The 15,576-nt window shown below is 43.7% G+C and overlaps 2 protein-coding genes across 2 annotated transcripts in view; both read right to left on the bottom strand.

Moving 5' to 3' along the window:
- The window catches only part of dgkaa (diacylglycerol kinase, alpha a), a 27,240-nt gene extending 20,671 nt beyond the window's left edge, over positions 1–6,569 (bottom strand). The window contains exon 1 of the mRNA XM_083657076.1: positions 6,278–6,569. Coding sequence (XP_083513202.1) covers positions 6,278–6,297 — 20 coding nt within the window. The 5' untranslated portion in view covers positions 6,298–6,569. The remainder of the gene's footprint in view (positions 1–6,277) is intronic.
- Positions 6,570–8,487: 1,918 nt separating this feature from the next.
- On the bottom strand, positions 8,488–15,311 carry rnf41 (ring finger protein 41). The gene is made up of 7 exons (XM_083657086.1): positions 15,218–15,311; positions 13,992–14,067; positions 13,763–13,878; positions 13,365–13,636; positions 11,845–11,980; positions 10,985–11,088; positions 8,488–10,782 (listed from the first exon to the last, which is right to left on the bottom strand). The coding sequence occupies exons 3-7, from the start codon at positions 13,850–13,852 to the stop codon at positions 10,428–10,430; spliced, it is 957 nt and encodes a 318-aa protein (XP_083513212.1). The 5' UTR covers positions 13,853–13,878; positions 13,992–14,067; positions 15,218–15,311; the 3' UTR covers positions 8,488–10,427.
- Positions 15,312–15,576: the final 265 nt, after the last annotated feature.

The following is a 15,576-nucleotide window of genomic DNA, read 5'->3' on the forward strand; positions in this document are numbered from 1 at the left end:
AGAAGAACAATGAGGGCGTCGGCTTTAGTCAGAAGTGATCAGGAGGAGGAGGATGATGTCTGCAGGAGCAGGACGTCTCTGCTGTCTCTCTCCTCTCAAACAGCTGATTGAGGCAAACCGTCAAATCAATGCATCAGGATTGTTTTTAATCTGACTCGGGGAATGTTCTGCGGCTTGTTAAGCCTTAAAAGGCAGCCAGCTAGGTCATGTGACCACCTTCTGGCCATGTTTGCAATGAGGTTACATTAACGAGCTGAACTGAGGTATACGGTCGTTAAAGTGGTTTCTGGTGGTGTCTTCTCCTCTTACGCTCCAGGAAACAAACAAAGTAGCAGACAAAGAGGGTTCCTTTCCGCATGAGTAGGGGAACTGTTTACAATGCTGTTATAGAAACGTCTTAATGTGTCTAGAGGACCAAACTAAATGATTTAAACATTGTTATGATATTGAAGTGGTATAGTACAGATTCGACAATGTACAGGAATCACTTGCATCATGGGGGCAAACTCTTAGACCTCTGTATCGTCATCATTTAGTATATTTATTTTGATTCTCTGTCTATATTAAACTCTGAGAAAAACTGTTGGAAATAGCTACATATATATTTATTACTGAACAAAAATGCCTCTATGGAACCACTTAGGAGTTCTTCAAATAACAGTGAGGAATTATCCAGAGTGACGTTGCAGTGGTTCTTCATATAGCAACAGCTCTGGAGAGCAACATCTACAAAGTCCTAATGACTGCTGTGCTGTAGAACATCTAAAGCACTGGATGATTTAATGACGACCTACGCTACGGCATGGTTCAACTGTCATCTTTCCATAAAACCTAAGGTTAGCTGAAGCTTAATTTCCTCTAAAGATCATAATCAGCAACTGACAACAACTACAACAAACAATTGGGAAAGATCGTTAAGATCTGTGGAAAAATCACCGGGCAACAGCAGGCTGACCTGTACCACCTGTACTTGACCAGGCTGAGGTCTGCTCAGACACATCCCCTCCACTGTCAGCAGAGCTTCAGCTACTCCCTTCTGGTCGGAGGTAAACATACATACCCCAAGATCACAACCAACAGAGCAAAACATTCATTCATCCCCATGTCAATCATCCAGCTAAATAAGATGTGAGATTAAGGGAATCTGAGGTTTTTATTATTATTAGTATGGTTATTGCTGTTTTATGATTATAATTGAGATTATGTCACAGATATGCACTTTAAATATGCCGCTAACGCTGCCAACAGGTGCACTTTAATGCACAGTATTATTGTGTATTATTCACCGCTACAGATGATTTTATGATTTTTTTATGATTTGTGTATTATGTCATTTTATAATGTGTCTGTTTCCTCATGTATTGTGTTGTACAACAAATTGCCTCCTTGGAGGACATGAAAGTTTCCTACTACTACTTCCTACTACTACTCCTACTACTACTCCTACTACTACTCCTACTCCTACTACTACTCCTACTACTACTACTACTCCTACTACTCATAAAACACCTCCTCCACCAGGTTAGTCTCAGGTTATAACTTGGGGATGACCTTTTTCCACGCAGGCTAATATTTGTGCAAGCTGTCATAACGCCCACGCCTTGTGTCAAGGAAATCTGCTGCCTTTGTAACACTTAAAAGGCTGCGCGGCACAAGGCGGCGGGTGGAAAAACAACCCAGGTTTGTCGAGTTTGAACAGTTGCGTCTCGTCTCGTCGTCTGCCTATAACGTCAGGGTGGGTGGGGGCAGTTAGTTTTTCCGATCAAGCAAACCACAACAATGATCTGCGTTGATTTTGTGGACAGACTGCATCAGGTTTTTGCAGAGGAGAGAGAGAGAGAGAGAGAGAGAGAGAGAGAGAGAGAGAGAGAGAGAGAGAGAGAGAGAGAGAGAGAGAGAGAGAGCGGAAGGACATGCTTGGTTGCTATGGAAAGTGTTTCCCTCCATCAGCTGCTCTGACTAACAGGCAGGTGGGCGTGGAGGTGCGGGGGGGGGGGGGGGGGGGGGGGGGGGGGGGGGGGGTTAGCCCGAGCAGCTCAGCGCCGCGAGTCTTCCCCTGCACCCACACCCCTCTCCACCCACACAGCATGAGTCTGCCCTGGCCTTCTCCAAACCAAGAGAGGCTACGCTCCAAATTGCATTCTGCATGCAGATGCTATGCTACTGTGTGACTCATCGCATGAACAAGGGAATACTCCCGTACTATAAATGGCCGTGCCCGCCTCCTCCAAGGGGTCACCTCGCTCTCTGGGTCAAGCCGCAAGTTCAAAACGTCCACTTAAGAGGAAATATCAGAGGAGATATATAGTATTCTTCATGTATATTCTTCTTCTTCTATATATTATGTCTCCCCCGGGTGATGGCCTTGAGCCATTACTGACCAACCCGCCCGCAGTACTGTTTTACATTTTTACTGTACACTCTTAGAAAATAAGGTGCATTAGGGTTCTATATAAAACTTAAGGTTCTATATAATTTACCAAAGAACCCCCATGTCTAAAAAGGTTCTATACAATTTCGGAAAATACAACAAAGAACCCTTCAAAGAATCCTTCTTCTTAAGGTGTCGACTGATTGGTGGACCCCAAAGGGTTCTATATAGAACCCCAAAGGTTTCTATTTTTATAAAGTGGTTCTATATAGAACCCCAACAGGTTCTATCATGTTTAAAAAGTGGTTCTATATAGAACCCCCAAAATGGTTACCGTAATATATATAGAACCCCAAGGGTTCCTTAAATGAACCATCTGAAATGGTTCTACACAGAACCATTTGAGGGTTCCAAATACATACCAACCTATAGAACCCTTAAAGGTTCTATATAGAACCACGTCTTCTAAGAGTGTAAGACTTAACTGTACGAGTGGTATGCGAGGCACAGGAAGGCTTCGGGCTCTCCAGAAGCGCTCTGAGAGAGTGCTGCAAAAACCATAACCGGGAATTGTAAGTCATAATTCAAATGAGAGAATTAAGACACGTTCGCCACAGAATGAATCACGGATTTCTGGGAAAATGTAGGCGAGGCGAGTCGAGGCGAGGCTTGTTCCTGGCTTCAAAGCGAGTACTGGCCATCACTTGGAGTTCAGACTTGTAATGGGACTTATGTAATAGGTCTTTGTGTGGAGGCGAGGCAGGCAGGCCCTGTAGAACACCACCATGCTGTGCGCAGCAACAACAAAACCTCAGAACCCGCCCAGACTTGTGAGGGAGCGCACAACCGCACTGCTGTCAGGGTATGAGTGTTCACACATGTGTGTGACTTCACCCTCCATGAGCCAATCCATACACTCAAAACCAAATGGCACAAGGCAAAAACCGTTTTGAACAATCGATTTTTAAAATACAAAACCACACTAGTTAACAGGGTATTCCCCTACTAGTTGCAGAGGCGGGCCTCCGAGCAGTTTCAGGGGAGCTCAGTGAATGTTCAGAGATACAGTGGTAGTCTCTGAAGTATGTCGAACAGCAATATTATCGGACTATCTTGGCTCAACTGTTGGGTGTCTATAGGATCAGATAACATAATCATGATCCAATAGGCCTCCAGGAATTGAGTGAGGGGGGGGCTCCTTATTCTAAGCTTTGTCTGGGGGGAGGCCCACAGTCCTCACACTTTGAAAAGCCCTGCCCTAGTGTACTCACATTATTGTCAATTATTGGGTATGAACGGATGAAATGTTGTGCACATTTTTTATAGTTTTGTTTTTGTTTTTTTGTTTTTGTTTGGTTTGTTTTTGTTTTTTTTTTGGGGGGGGGGGGGGGTTCCCTGTTTGTCTCCCCAACTGCACATGGCCGATTCCCCGTGCTAGGCTGTCCCGCCTGTTGCTACACCCCCCCTCTGCCGATCTGGGGGAGGTTTGCAAACTAGCACAGGCTTCCTCAGATACAGGTGCAGTCAGTCGCCAGCTGCTTCCTTTCACCTCTCAGCACGGAGTTTCACCGGCAGGATGTTAGTGCGTGGGAGGATCACGCTACCCCATCCCCCCCCCCCCAGTTCCCCTCCCTCCCGAACAGGCCCCTCCCTGGCAGACCAGAGGGGGCACTAGTGCAGCAACCAGGACAAATACCCTTAAAATACGGCTTCCCACCTGCAGACATGGCCAATTGTGCCTGTATGGATGCTAAGCTGGAGGCCACATGGGGGGGCTCGAACCTGCGGCCCTCGTGTTGGTACGCAGGGAATCTACCGCTGCACGACGCCCACACGCCCCGAAACGTTGTGCAATTGTTTTTGTTCCATGTGATTTTCCAAATGAATAGATGTGACTGTGATGATAATTTAGCATGTGAGATATTGTTTGGCAACATCTGACGTTTCACAACAAATTCTCATCGCCTCTGTTGTTGAACGTGACAAAGGACTGAATCTCGAACTCACATGTACTGTAACCTAATTAAACCCTGTTGATCTGAGAGAAAGAGGGGAAACGCAGAGGTTAACAACATGGTCATTACTGCACGATTAATAGCATGCCCAGCTAGGGATATGATGTCATGAAGGAACTGCAGGGCTTATTATTATTATTATAAGATATACGCTTATTTGGAAAAGGAAAAAATATCTCATAGCATCACTCGGGCTGAGGCTCACACCAGCTATATGCGGTACCGCAGTGTAGTCTACTTTAAATTCTACGCATTACTTGAACCGCACAGGCGGGTGAACGGACTGAATTCTAAGTTAATTTACAGCCGGTAGACTCTGATGTAAACATTAACAATTATGGCCCAACTGACCTCACTATATATACACTACTGATAATACTCTGTTGTGCCTCGAAACTCTCTTGCAGAGAGAGAGAGAGAGAGAGAGAGAGAGAGACACTGACTTCCAGGCTTGAGTTTGGCCTGCCTGCAGCAGAGACACTTGCGTGGTATATTAGCCCTCTGCCTGATGAGGAATGTCACCTGGGAACACGGTGGCCTCTGATAGTGACGGATCACAGAAAAGGCCTATAAATAGACACGATCAGCCAGCGAGGACTTCCCCCGTATACTTGATTTTAAAACAGTTGTCATCGTGGCCTCCGGGGGGGCTGGTAGTCCTCCCAGGATGAATGTGGCCGAGTGACAATGAGGAGAGAGGGGGGGAGAGAGAGAGAGAGCTTGTTGGAGTAAACAATGACAAGGCAGTATAGTGACAGAAAAAGTGCACCCACCAACGCCCACTGTCAACTTCACACTGACACCAAGGGAGGGTTTCTGCTAGCTAGGCCACAACTGTGAAAGTCCCCTTTGTCCGCAGTATTTCCCGGCTGTAATGAATCCCTCAAACCATGGGATCCTTACAAGAGATCCCCAGGAAAAAATAGAGGATAGTTTTGTTTTCGCTGTTATTTCGCTCGTCTTGCAGGGAGGATGGTGTGAGGTTTCACCGTCCCCCACTGATATAATAGTATATTATAAACGTTGGAAGAACAGGGAAAGAGCATCTTTGAATTCTTGAAAAGCGCTATAAAAGGTAAATTAATGTATTTATGTATTATTATAAACAGTTATCAGCTCTGTAGCAAATCATATCAATCTGCCCATTGGACTAATATAATGTGTATCTATTTGGAGGAGCTTGACATGGAAATGTTTGGGAAAATTGAGCCTCAGAAGAACAGGGATAACTTTCACAATAAACCTGTTTGTATGCACCGTCTGGTGATATATGAGTACATCTGCTGGTAAAATAATAAATAAATACTGGACATTATGTAAATAATAAAAAATAATGGAGTCCCCAAACACTGCATATATAATAGGTCCCCCTGGCTGTTCATTAGTCTACTTTGACAGGTGAAATATAGAGAATTCTGTAAATAGCCCAGAGTGAGTGAAAGGATCGCCTATATGTAACCGAAGTAGTCTGGCAGAAATCACATGACCCACACCACCAAAGGGAAATGGTTTATATGAGTGATAAAAGCGCACAAACATGAGCCGAGAGCGGACAGCTGCGTGTAACGAGATAGACAGACAGAGAGAGAGGTCTTCCCTCTCCTCTCCGGGTGGATCTCAGCTGGGTGTGAATTACTCTGTTATTACTAAAGGCACGGTGCGTCCGAGCCTATCAGCGCCGACTGCTTGCCATTTAAAATGTCACTCACAACAAGACAAGAAGAGAGAGTTCGCCTATAAATGTTACCGATCTTCTGATTTCACATCATGCAAAAAACTTAACACAACAGGCAGAAAAAGAAACACACCCCGAGTATTTTCTCACTGCGCCGAAAGAAACTTCAAGCAAATACGAAGAGCAGCGGACTAATTTTGGAGCGTCGCTTCTTACCTTTCGCTCGTGTCCGTCATTGGAGTGGTCGTGGTGCGCCGTGGTGCGGCAGCGGGGCAGCAAACCCGACCCGAGGGAGACGCTCCCGTTTCCCCGTTAAGTTTCAACGCAGGCTGCGGTGCTGCGGAGCGGTGTCGACAGACTGGTCTGGCAGGCTGCAGGCAGGCAGGCGGGCGGGCGGGCAGGGCGAAGTGAAGGGAACTAGTGCAGAGGAAAGATTGACTGACTGACTCGACTCTCTCTCTCTTTCTCACTCTCACTCTCTCCCCCTCTCTCTCTGTCTCTCTGTCTCTCTCTCTCTCTCTCTCTCTCTCCTCTCTCTCTCTCTCTCTCTCTCTCTCTCCCTCTCTCTCTCTCTCTCTCCCACGCCCGACTCTCTCCGCCAGCAGCTGCGTCGATCACCGCCTCTCAAACAGCACTTTGCACCCCGTGTGAACCAACCCAACAACCCAACAACACACCATGCCATTGCCAATCCAAACAGAAAGGGTGCGTTTGATTAGCAAAAGTTGCGACACATCTTCTTGGCCAATGCAACCCTGTGAGCTGTGATAGTCAGAGCCCTAAAGAAAAAAACACTAAATATTAGATATAATATGCTTATGTCACTACCAGAAAATGTCTATAATATTCCTATAAGAACTTGACACCTGCTGTGGTACTCAATAAGTTTAATGAACTGTATGGTACTTCTCACTATATAGGCTACAGCAGGGGTGTAATTTAGTCCATGGGCCACATTGACCCAATTTGGTGTCAAGTGGGCCAGACAAAGAAAATCAATAATCAATAATAACCTATAAATGACAAAACCTCCACATTTTCCAGTTTTTTTTTAGTGTAAAGAATTACAGGTACATTTAAGAACATGTTTTCGCATAATGGTTATCTCAGCTACCATCAAGTACATGATCAAATCTACTGTCTGTAACTGTGCATTACAATCAGGGGTGTAGTGGAGGGTCAACACAGTTTAGCCACCTCTTTGAAATGAAGCAGATAGTTTACTCACCTATTTTCAGATCAACTGTATTAATCAATGAGGGCGAACAAGGTGGGTAAACTACTCAGCTTGGATAGTTGACCCACCTCTGTATTTATCACTACACCCCTGATTACAATTGATGGCAACTTTGCAATTCTCTATAGTCAAGCAAAGGTAATAAAAATAGCTAATTATTTAGTGATTTAGATAACATGAATAGGCTAATTAATATTGAACTTGCTCCTGAAACCTGCTACCTCTTAGCCTTCACAAGTGCATCACATTGGATTGAAGGACTTCTCAGTGCAATTTTCACACTTTGCTAAGTCATCCTTTGGGCCAGATTGGACCCTTTGGGGGGCCGGGTCTGGACCCTTTGGGGGGCCGGGTCTGGACCCCGGGCCGCATGTTTGACACCCCTGGGCTCCAGCAATTTGACAAAAATGTATTTAGATGATGACACATTTTAAATATTTAGGATATAGTTTTATATTTTGAATGCCCAAAATGTATTTGGGATAATTATATAGCCTTATTATTATTCTCTGTCACATGTTGCCACAGTCAGCAGAAAGGAAGACTGTATTGACATTTTCTACTAGTGTGTGCAAAAATACATGTGCAAATAATTTTGGGCCATTTTATCGAAACACATGATAGCATGTTTTTGTGAAATATACTATGAGTTGTATTATTTTTCAGTGGGGGTCTACTGTGTACTACATGGTAGTAAACTGTCTGCTGACAATAACAAACATTTGGCTCAGCCATGATTTTCACATTCCATTGACCACAATGGTGAGGATTTAAGCTCCACAATGGGACTGAGCTGGCCAGAGAGGATAACAGACATTTAAAACATGCGGCCGTCTGGGTTTCAGAGAAAACACGGAGCGGGGGAGAGGGGTGGAGGGGAAGGGAAGGTCAAACTGGTCTGTCCTGAGTCACAGTGGGCTTGTTCCCCTGGATCAGCATTTCAGGACACATGTCCTCGTTTTCATTCTTGGCCAAATCTTTCCTCTTGGGCTTGTGAAGTATTTAGTCGATCCGCCCTTGAGAAACGAAGATCCCTGCAGATCACTGAGGACATGATGTGGTAAAATAAGGAACTACATATGTTCCTTAATTAAGATGCAACATTTTAAATCTTAATAAAATAATAAAATAAAACATCGGCTCAAGAACAAGTTTGACTTTTTATTACTTTGTCTGTAGAACACAGAACATAACAGACACAAAAACAAACGAAAACATTAAGGGGGAAAGAAATGGACACAATCCAAACTTATATGTTCACTGTCCTTTGGGACAAAACGTCCAAACGGGGATTCTTCAGTCTCGTTTGTCTTATGTGTGACGAATGGTTTAACCGTTATCCATAAAAAGCCATTAGTGACTTCAGAAATATCATTATACGCTGTGGGTTTTGAAGTTTTTAAAGACACGTCAGTGAGCAGATGTTGACCAACTGTGAAGAATGAAATATATAGACATGAATTACCCAATCATCATAAAACATAGGGATTCCCTAACATAGATGTGAACCATTATGACTGGTGATATAAAATGCATTACATATGATTAAATCCCAAATGTTAAACTTCAGTTTTAACGCTTCAACTGGACCCAACATACTGACTATATACAACTGAGGCAACAGAGAAAACACAAAATCTAGATTATTACTTTTTTCCGCAATGAACTTCAAATGCACTGAAAAGGCAAATTTACATCATAACAAATGATAACATTTTCAAGCATGTTCATGTAAAAGGCAACACAATAAATAAAACAAATGGCACACAAGTTTGGACAATCTAAACTGAGAAGCACGACTTGTGAAATATTCACAGGAAAACTAAATAGTGACGCAAGCGAGCAAGAAAAGAAAAACTTGGCGTCAATGTCGCTGGGGACAGTAACACAAGCTGATCAGAAAGAAAAACAAAATCACAGTCTAATTACAGTAAGTGGAATAAGAGGATAATGTTTGTAATTCAATATAATATTTCTATTTACAAGCATTTATACAATTGAGGACATTAAATGGGGGGGGCTTATCACTATATTCGGACGTGAAGCAGAACAATCAGATTATATAATGCACTACATGTCAAGTTACAAACCTTGTAAACATTTCATCTAACCAGGGTGCGATTTGCTGGGGTGGGGATATTTCCCTCCCTCTGCTTTTGATATTAATTTTTTTTTATCTCCAGTGGGGATACATTTCATTCCTGCTTCTGGTCTGACTAATGTGGTCTCTAAAATAAAAAAATTCTACAATGTAATTACAGTCATTAGTGCAAACTACAATGAAACGGTCTAAAGCTGTAGGCTATAGTCATCACTGCACTTTGATGCGTCCGAGGCGCGCATAGCAATGTTTTATTAATTATTTTCTATTCAATATTAAAGTTTGCTGCACATAGAACTGAAAGTGACTTGCAAGAATGACATGAAGATATTAGCATGTCTGGCCAACGATAGCATACTGAAAGGAGCGTTGGGGGGATTTATATAGCATGTTAATAAATTAGCATTTAACCTTTTGTTCTGTGATATGATCACATCTCCTGTGTGTCCAGATGAGAAACCACAAGGAATGAACTTGACATCGCATCTTATTGCGCTATAGGCTACTTGATGAATTTAATTTTTAAAAATGGATTACATTATTCCTGCAAATGCAATGGTCAAGTTCAAGTTTTGTAATTATTTTATTTAAGTTGATAATTATTTTATATAAGTGTTACTGTAAAAGCTACAAGGAATAGCCTAATATTCTGCATAATCTACTTTTTAAGGTGTGGTTCAGATTTAAATTATTTTCATGAATTAAAAATATTTCAAAAACATCCTAACCCGCCCCCCCACCTCCTGTTTTTTTCCACAAATCGCACCCTGCATCTAACTGCTTATCTTAGATATCAGTCAGATTACGTTTTCATTCGCCAGGTTCATAATGTATTTGTCCTTACTTTAAGGCATAGGTATCAAGCTCGTGAGTGAACCTCTCATAAGACCATTGTCATTGGGGGAGGAAAAATTATTTTTTTCCCCCGAGCTTCTGGTTTCATTCCGAACAGGAGAAACCAGTCACCACAACAACCCCCCCCCCGCCCAAGCAAAACATCCCCACTTGTCTCTACTAGCTGCACACGGTTACAAGATCTCTTCCACTCCGTGAGCGAAGATCATGACCAAGCCGGGCTCCAAGATCATGTCCTCGCCCATGTGCTGGTTCTCGCAGGCCATCACCACCACCGCCTGCTTGCCGGGGATGCGCTTGGCCACGTAGTTCTCATAGTAGCGCCTGTTCATCTGCCGGGTCTCCAGCGTGGCCAGGCCCTGAGGCCAGTTGCGCTCGTGGGCGTTCTCGATCAGGTCGTTGACGATGGAGAGGGGGCAGCCGCTGTCGATGAGGGAGCGCTTGATGACCGCCTGGAGCACGGCGTCCGGGGTGGAGATCATGCCGCCCCAGCGGGTCACTCTGGCGGGCTGCATGGAGTTGACCCACCTGTTGACGGGGGGCGAAGGGGAAAGAGAACCAAAGTGAGACAGACGACAGGGACAGGTGAGATGTCGTCGAACAAGCCTTGAGTGTTAAACCCACCCAACAACTGCAGCATCCAAAAAAGAAAATACGAGGCAGGTGGTTGATCTAAATCTGGCACATAGTCTAGGAAATGGAAGAAAAGGAAGAACAAAAAGTGACCTACTCCAGGATCTCGTTGTACTCGATGCTCTCCTCGAGGTTCTGCAGGTTGGGGTTAGCACTGCGGATGGCTCTCATGTAGGCTTTTAGCAGCTGAATGTCCCGCTTCTGGTGGAGTAGGGAGCAACATTATCAGGAGGTATTCATCCAGCACTTAGTCCTATCTGACCATTTGAGAAATCTGGAGGTCTGTTGTGGAGAAACTGCACTTACATGAGGACGGATCATATTTCCTTTCATTGCTTTGGATTCAGTATTGCACTCAGTTTAGACTGGATTCTATTTTTAAACATAAATAATTAATCAAAACAAATCAGCCTGCAGATGAATCATCTCATGCAGCTGAGGCTGATTTAGAATTTGTCATGAGGAGTATTTATAGTACTTTATTAATCTCACTCTGGGAAATGTATCAGAGACATCACAAGCAATGCAAGATGATACAAAACACAAAGACTCACAAACCAAACAGCACATATATATATATATTTATAAACCAGTCATGTCTATATTAAGAAGACATATCAACCTCAGATGAATTGATGGATCTATGACCCATGACTGAATCAGCACATTGTGAAGCAGGTTATCTGTTGCTGTCGAGGACAATTTAGACGTGGCTCTCCTATCGCACATCATCATTGTAAATCACTGTGTTGTTACTTGCAAGTATTCTTTTTGTAACCATCACTTTATGAACTCCGATCCTAAACAAGCACTACATTGTGAACAACATACTGAGAGTATGTCACTGTGCTAAAAAAGTGTTTGTGGGAGAGATTTTTTCTTTTATTACATATTTTGCAGGTCCATCAAGTCATTTGAAGTCGATGATGTTTTACTTTGCAGGCAAGTGTTTCTTACTTGTTCCCCCAATTGGTGTTTATGCTCAGCTACATTTTTCTCCAGTTCTGAGATCTTGGTTTGCTGCAGCTGGACCACACTCCGTAAGTGCTTGATGCAGTTGTGGTTGGGCATCTCATCTTTGGGCATCTCCAGCCTGCCAGAGAGGAAGCGAAAGGATGAGAGGAGGAAACGAAGAGAAAGAGAGGAATCCTTTTACCGGTGTTGACAATTTGACCGTTTAAAACTAGGATCATCACAGTCACAGCAGAGCTTAACACATTGTCATGTCAATCCAGAGTCAAATATATTTTGAAACGATGATTTCTTTTCCAATTTAATTCCACTGCAGGAGTAAAGGTCAGAGAGTTTTTAACAGATCAAATAGATAAGTGCTTTTTCCAGTGCCAATATCTGACAGTGACAGAGTGTGTTCCTGTTTTTTGGAGCCGTGTTGCTATTATTAACCTTTTGTTGTTAACCAGGGTTTTCCCTACCATTGTAAGGCTTACAGTAGGCACAGCACCCACACCATTTTGGGTACCGCCTTACTCTTTTAGCTGACCACGAGTGTAATTGTGACATCTTGCTAATGATTGACAGTTTGACGCGCCCTTTGATTGGCTGACTAGTCTGCTGCAGGCCCTTTGATTGGCTGACTAGTGTGACAAGTGAAAAGGCACCACTCTGCTCACTATGGCGGTTTTCACAAGCTGCAACCCCACAGCACTTCCTTTTTCTCAGCTACTTCTTGTGTGTTTTATGGCAGTTGGCATCCTTAAAGGGACAGCTCACCCTAAAATCCAAAATACATATTTTTCCTCTCAGTTGTAGTGCTATTTGTCCATCGACATCGTTTTGTGTTAGTTGCCTGAGTTTTGGAGATATCGGCCCTAGAGATGTCTGCCTTTTCTCCAATACAATGGAGCTGGATGGCAGTCGGCTTGTGGTGCTCAAAGCAGGCCAGCTATGGACAGTGATGATGATGATGATGATGATGAGGTTGATGACAAGGTATTATAATTATACATTTAGAGCAGCAAATTCCCAACCCTGTGGGGCACAGCCCTCTGGTGGTCCACGGAGGTATTGCAAGTGGGCCAGCCATTATATATTTACAAATTAAATAAACCCTTGCTGATGGACAGCTCCTTGAAAACTGCTTTCGCTGAAAATGCTGCGACATGTTTCAGTGACTGTGGAAAATAAAATAAAATAAAATAATAATATAATAAAATAAAATAAAACTTTGAGAACACATTATTTGGCCTCCATATTTTCATGGGGTTGGAGGTGGGCGGCGAAAAGTTTTCAGATTTTCAAGTGGGACCGTGAGTTGGAAAAGGTTAGGAACCGCTGATTTAGAGTATCTATTGTGACTTGATTAGCTACAACTCTCACTTGGGGACTTGTGAAGTCAACGACTGTAGGAACCATGATTATAACTGATCAGGGAAATTCATTATTACAACACAAAACTATAGAGTCGCTGCCAACCTCCCAGTTCCCACTGTGACATTGTGTGGAAGCCACTGACTCACCCACAGCCCTCCTCGCAGTTGACGGGCCTTTTGGGGTTGTGCTCGCAGTCCTTCAGGTGTGACTGTAGCTGGTCCAGCCGCAGTGTGGCCGTGCAGCCGAAACCCGCGTTGTCGCAGCTGATCTGGAGCTTGGACAACATGTTGCGCATGATGCGGGGCACGGGCCGGAGGTGGGCTAACGTCACTACGGTGCGGTCCACGGGACAAATCTGCTGCTGGGCAAACCACTGTGTAATGCAGGCATTGCAGAAAGCATGCTCACAGTGTGGGGCCTGCGGGACAAATGAAAATTAGAACAGAGGCTTTTTTTTAATCTTTTTTCTTTCAGGGACCTTTAGGCTTTATCAGAGAAATGTTGACGCATAAAAGGATGTATGGTGTTTCAGAGAGGGACTCGCCTGCACTGGTTCTTCTAGCACCCCACTACATATGGGGCACAGCAGGTCTTCATCCACCTCCCCTTGGAACCTGGTGACGTCGTACCCCATGGTACATTACTGGGACCCACGACCTCCTGAGGAACACATAATGGGTACGTGAGTTCGATTCTCAGACAAATTCAACTGCACGACTGTAGACGTTTTACACAAGGTCCTTTTTATGACAGAACAAGTGTTTTGAGGCTACCTCGCTCACAAATGGCCGACAGTGCTTCCATTCAGTTCTTCACTTATTGCTGACAGGTCACGATGTGTCGCAACATCTGTTTGGGTGCAGAGAATGCATGTCAAAAATGAACAGAAATTAATGTCATGTGTATTGTTGTTGCCTTGGACCCCAGGAAGACTAGCTGTAGTCGTCTAGGCGTCAGCCAATGGGGATGCTTTTGAATAAACAAATAAACAGAAATCCATTATTTCTCACACTGGTTATGTAGCTTTCAAAACGTGGGTAGTTGCATAATTTTGAATTTTGAATGAAAAAGTACAAGTGAACTGTCATGCAAAGTGAAATTGACAATACAGATTTGGTCTCCATTATTAGGGTAATTAATCTCGGTAATCATGTCTGTATTGTGTGCATAATTTCCAGCCATATATAAATCAGAGTGACATCATTCAGAATAGGCCTCATCATAAGCCAGGAACAAACTACTATGCGTTTTCAGGATGTCCCCCACTAAAGACAGAAAATTAGTGTCTTGTCTGATGAATAATTGTCCTTTCTCCCCTTATTACACCAATCAATGCAAATCCTTTCCAAGAAACGGTGACTCAAGAAGACCACCACGCAAACGGTCTCTCTGGTCGTCTCTCAACACATCAAAAGCGATGTCCTTGCTCAGTCATTTGAAGCGGAGGTCTCTCTACCCTCTCGACGTGTAGAAATGTGTTGTGATGATGCGCCTGCAGTCTAGTCTCATCGGAGGAGAGGAGATCGGTGCGTCCCAGCTGACTGCTGTGCTGGGTGACCCAATTTCAGTGGAAGCAGCAGCACATAGCAGTCTGGAGGCGCTTAAATACCCCCTTTTCTCTCCCATCGCACTCAGCATGGCTTGCAAGGCAAGCAAAAAGCTAACCCAACGTCAACTGTTACACGTCATTGTCTCTTTAACATGTAACGTTAGCAGATGCATTTAGGGTCGTTTTGGTAACGAGCCAAGCAGTAATTTTAAAACCCCAACCACTTGCTGAAACTCTGATGTTATCTATAGCGTTAATCAATGTGGCTAACGATTGCTAACATTGGTTAACTAGCTAGCTAGCACCAGCAGCACCAGCGTCAACAGATGGTTTCCTCATAGCCATCAAGCTAACCAGACAGAGCTCAGTCTAGACAACACCACACAGACATTCGGCTATTTGCACTCAGTCAGATTTTAACAAAATGTCTTAACTGACGACCAGACTTACGTGAATATGCAGCAAACTAGTTCCTAGGTACGATTTTATGTATTTTCAGACGTCCTACTGTAACTAGCTTGCTAGCCACGTCCTGAGCTACATCCTACGCTTTCTCCGTTTCTACGCAGGCGGGTGGCGACGTCACGACGTAAATCAACAGCTTTTGATTGGTCATTAAAAAAAGCAGTGATTCGCACAATTTTTTCATATCAAAAAGACCCTAATTTAGTCCACAGCAGAGCCACGTGATTTATGATTTTTATGTTTTTTTTTATATAGATTTGGTCCAGAATTCCATGACTGTCAGTGTCTGTATTTTGTACACAGATAACAGTGAAACTGTGATCAAAACAGTCATTCAAATGGTT

The sequence above is a fragment of the Poromitra crassiceps genome, assembly GCF_964638095.1.
Source record: "Poromitra crassiceps genome assembly, chromosome: 20".
Taxonomy (NCBI): domain Eukaryota; kingdom Metazoa; phylum Chordata; class Actinopteri; order Beryciformes; family Melamphaidae; genus Poromitra; species Poromitra crassiceps.

What these genes read in the sequence shown, in the direction of transcription:
- rnf41 (XM_083657086.1), bottom strand. Translation starts at nt 13,852, where the DNA reads ATGGGGTACGACGTCACCAGGTTCCAAGGGGAGGTGGATGAAGACCTG. An exon ending in AACTGCGAGGAGGGCTGTGG is followed by an intron (nt 11,981 to 13,364) that starts GTGAGTCAGTGG and finishes CCTCTCTGGCAG; the next exon opens with GCTGGAGATGCCCAAAGATG. An exon ending in GAGTACAACGAGATCCTGGA is followed by an intron (nt 10,783 to 10,984) that starts GTAGGTCACTTT and finishes CCCCGTCAACAG; the next exon opens with GTGGGTCAACTCCATGCAGC.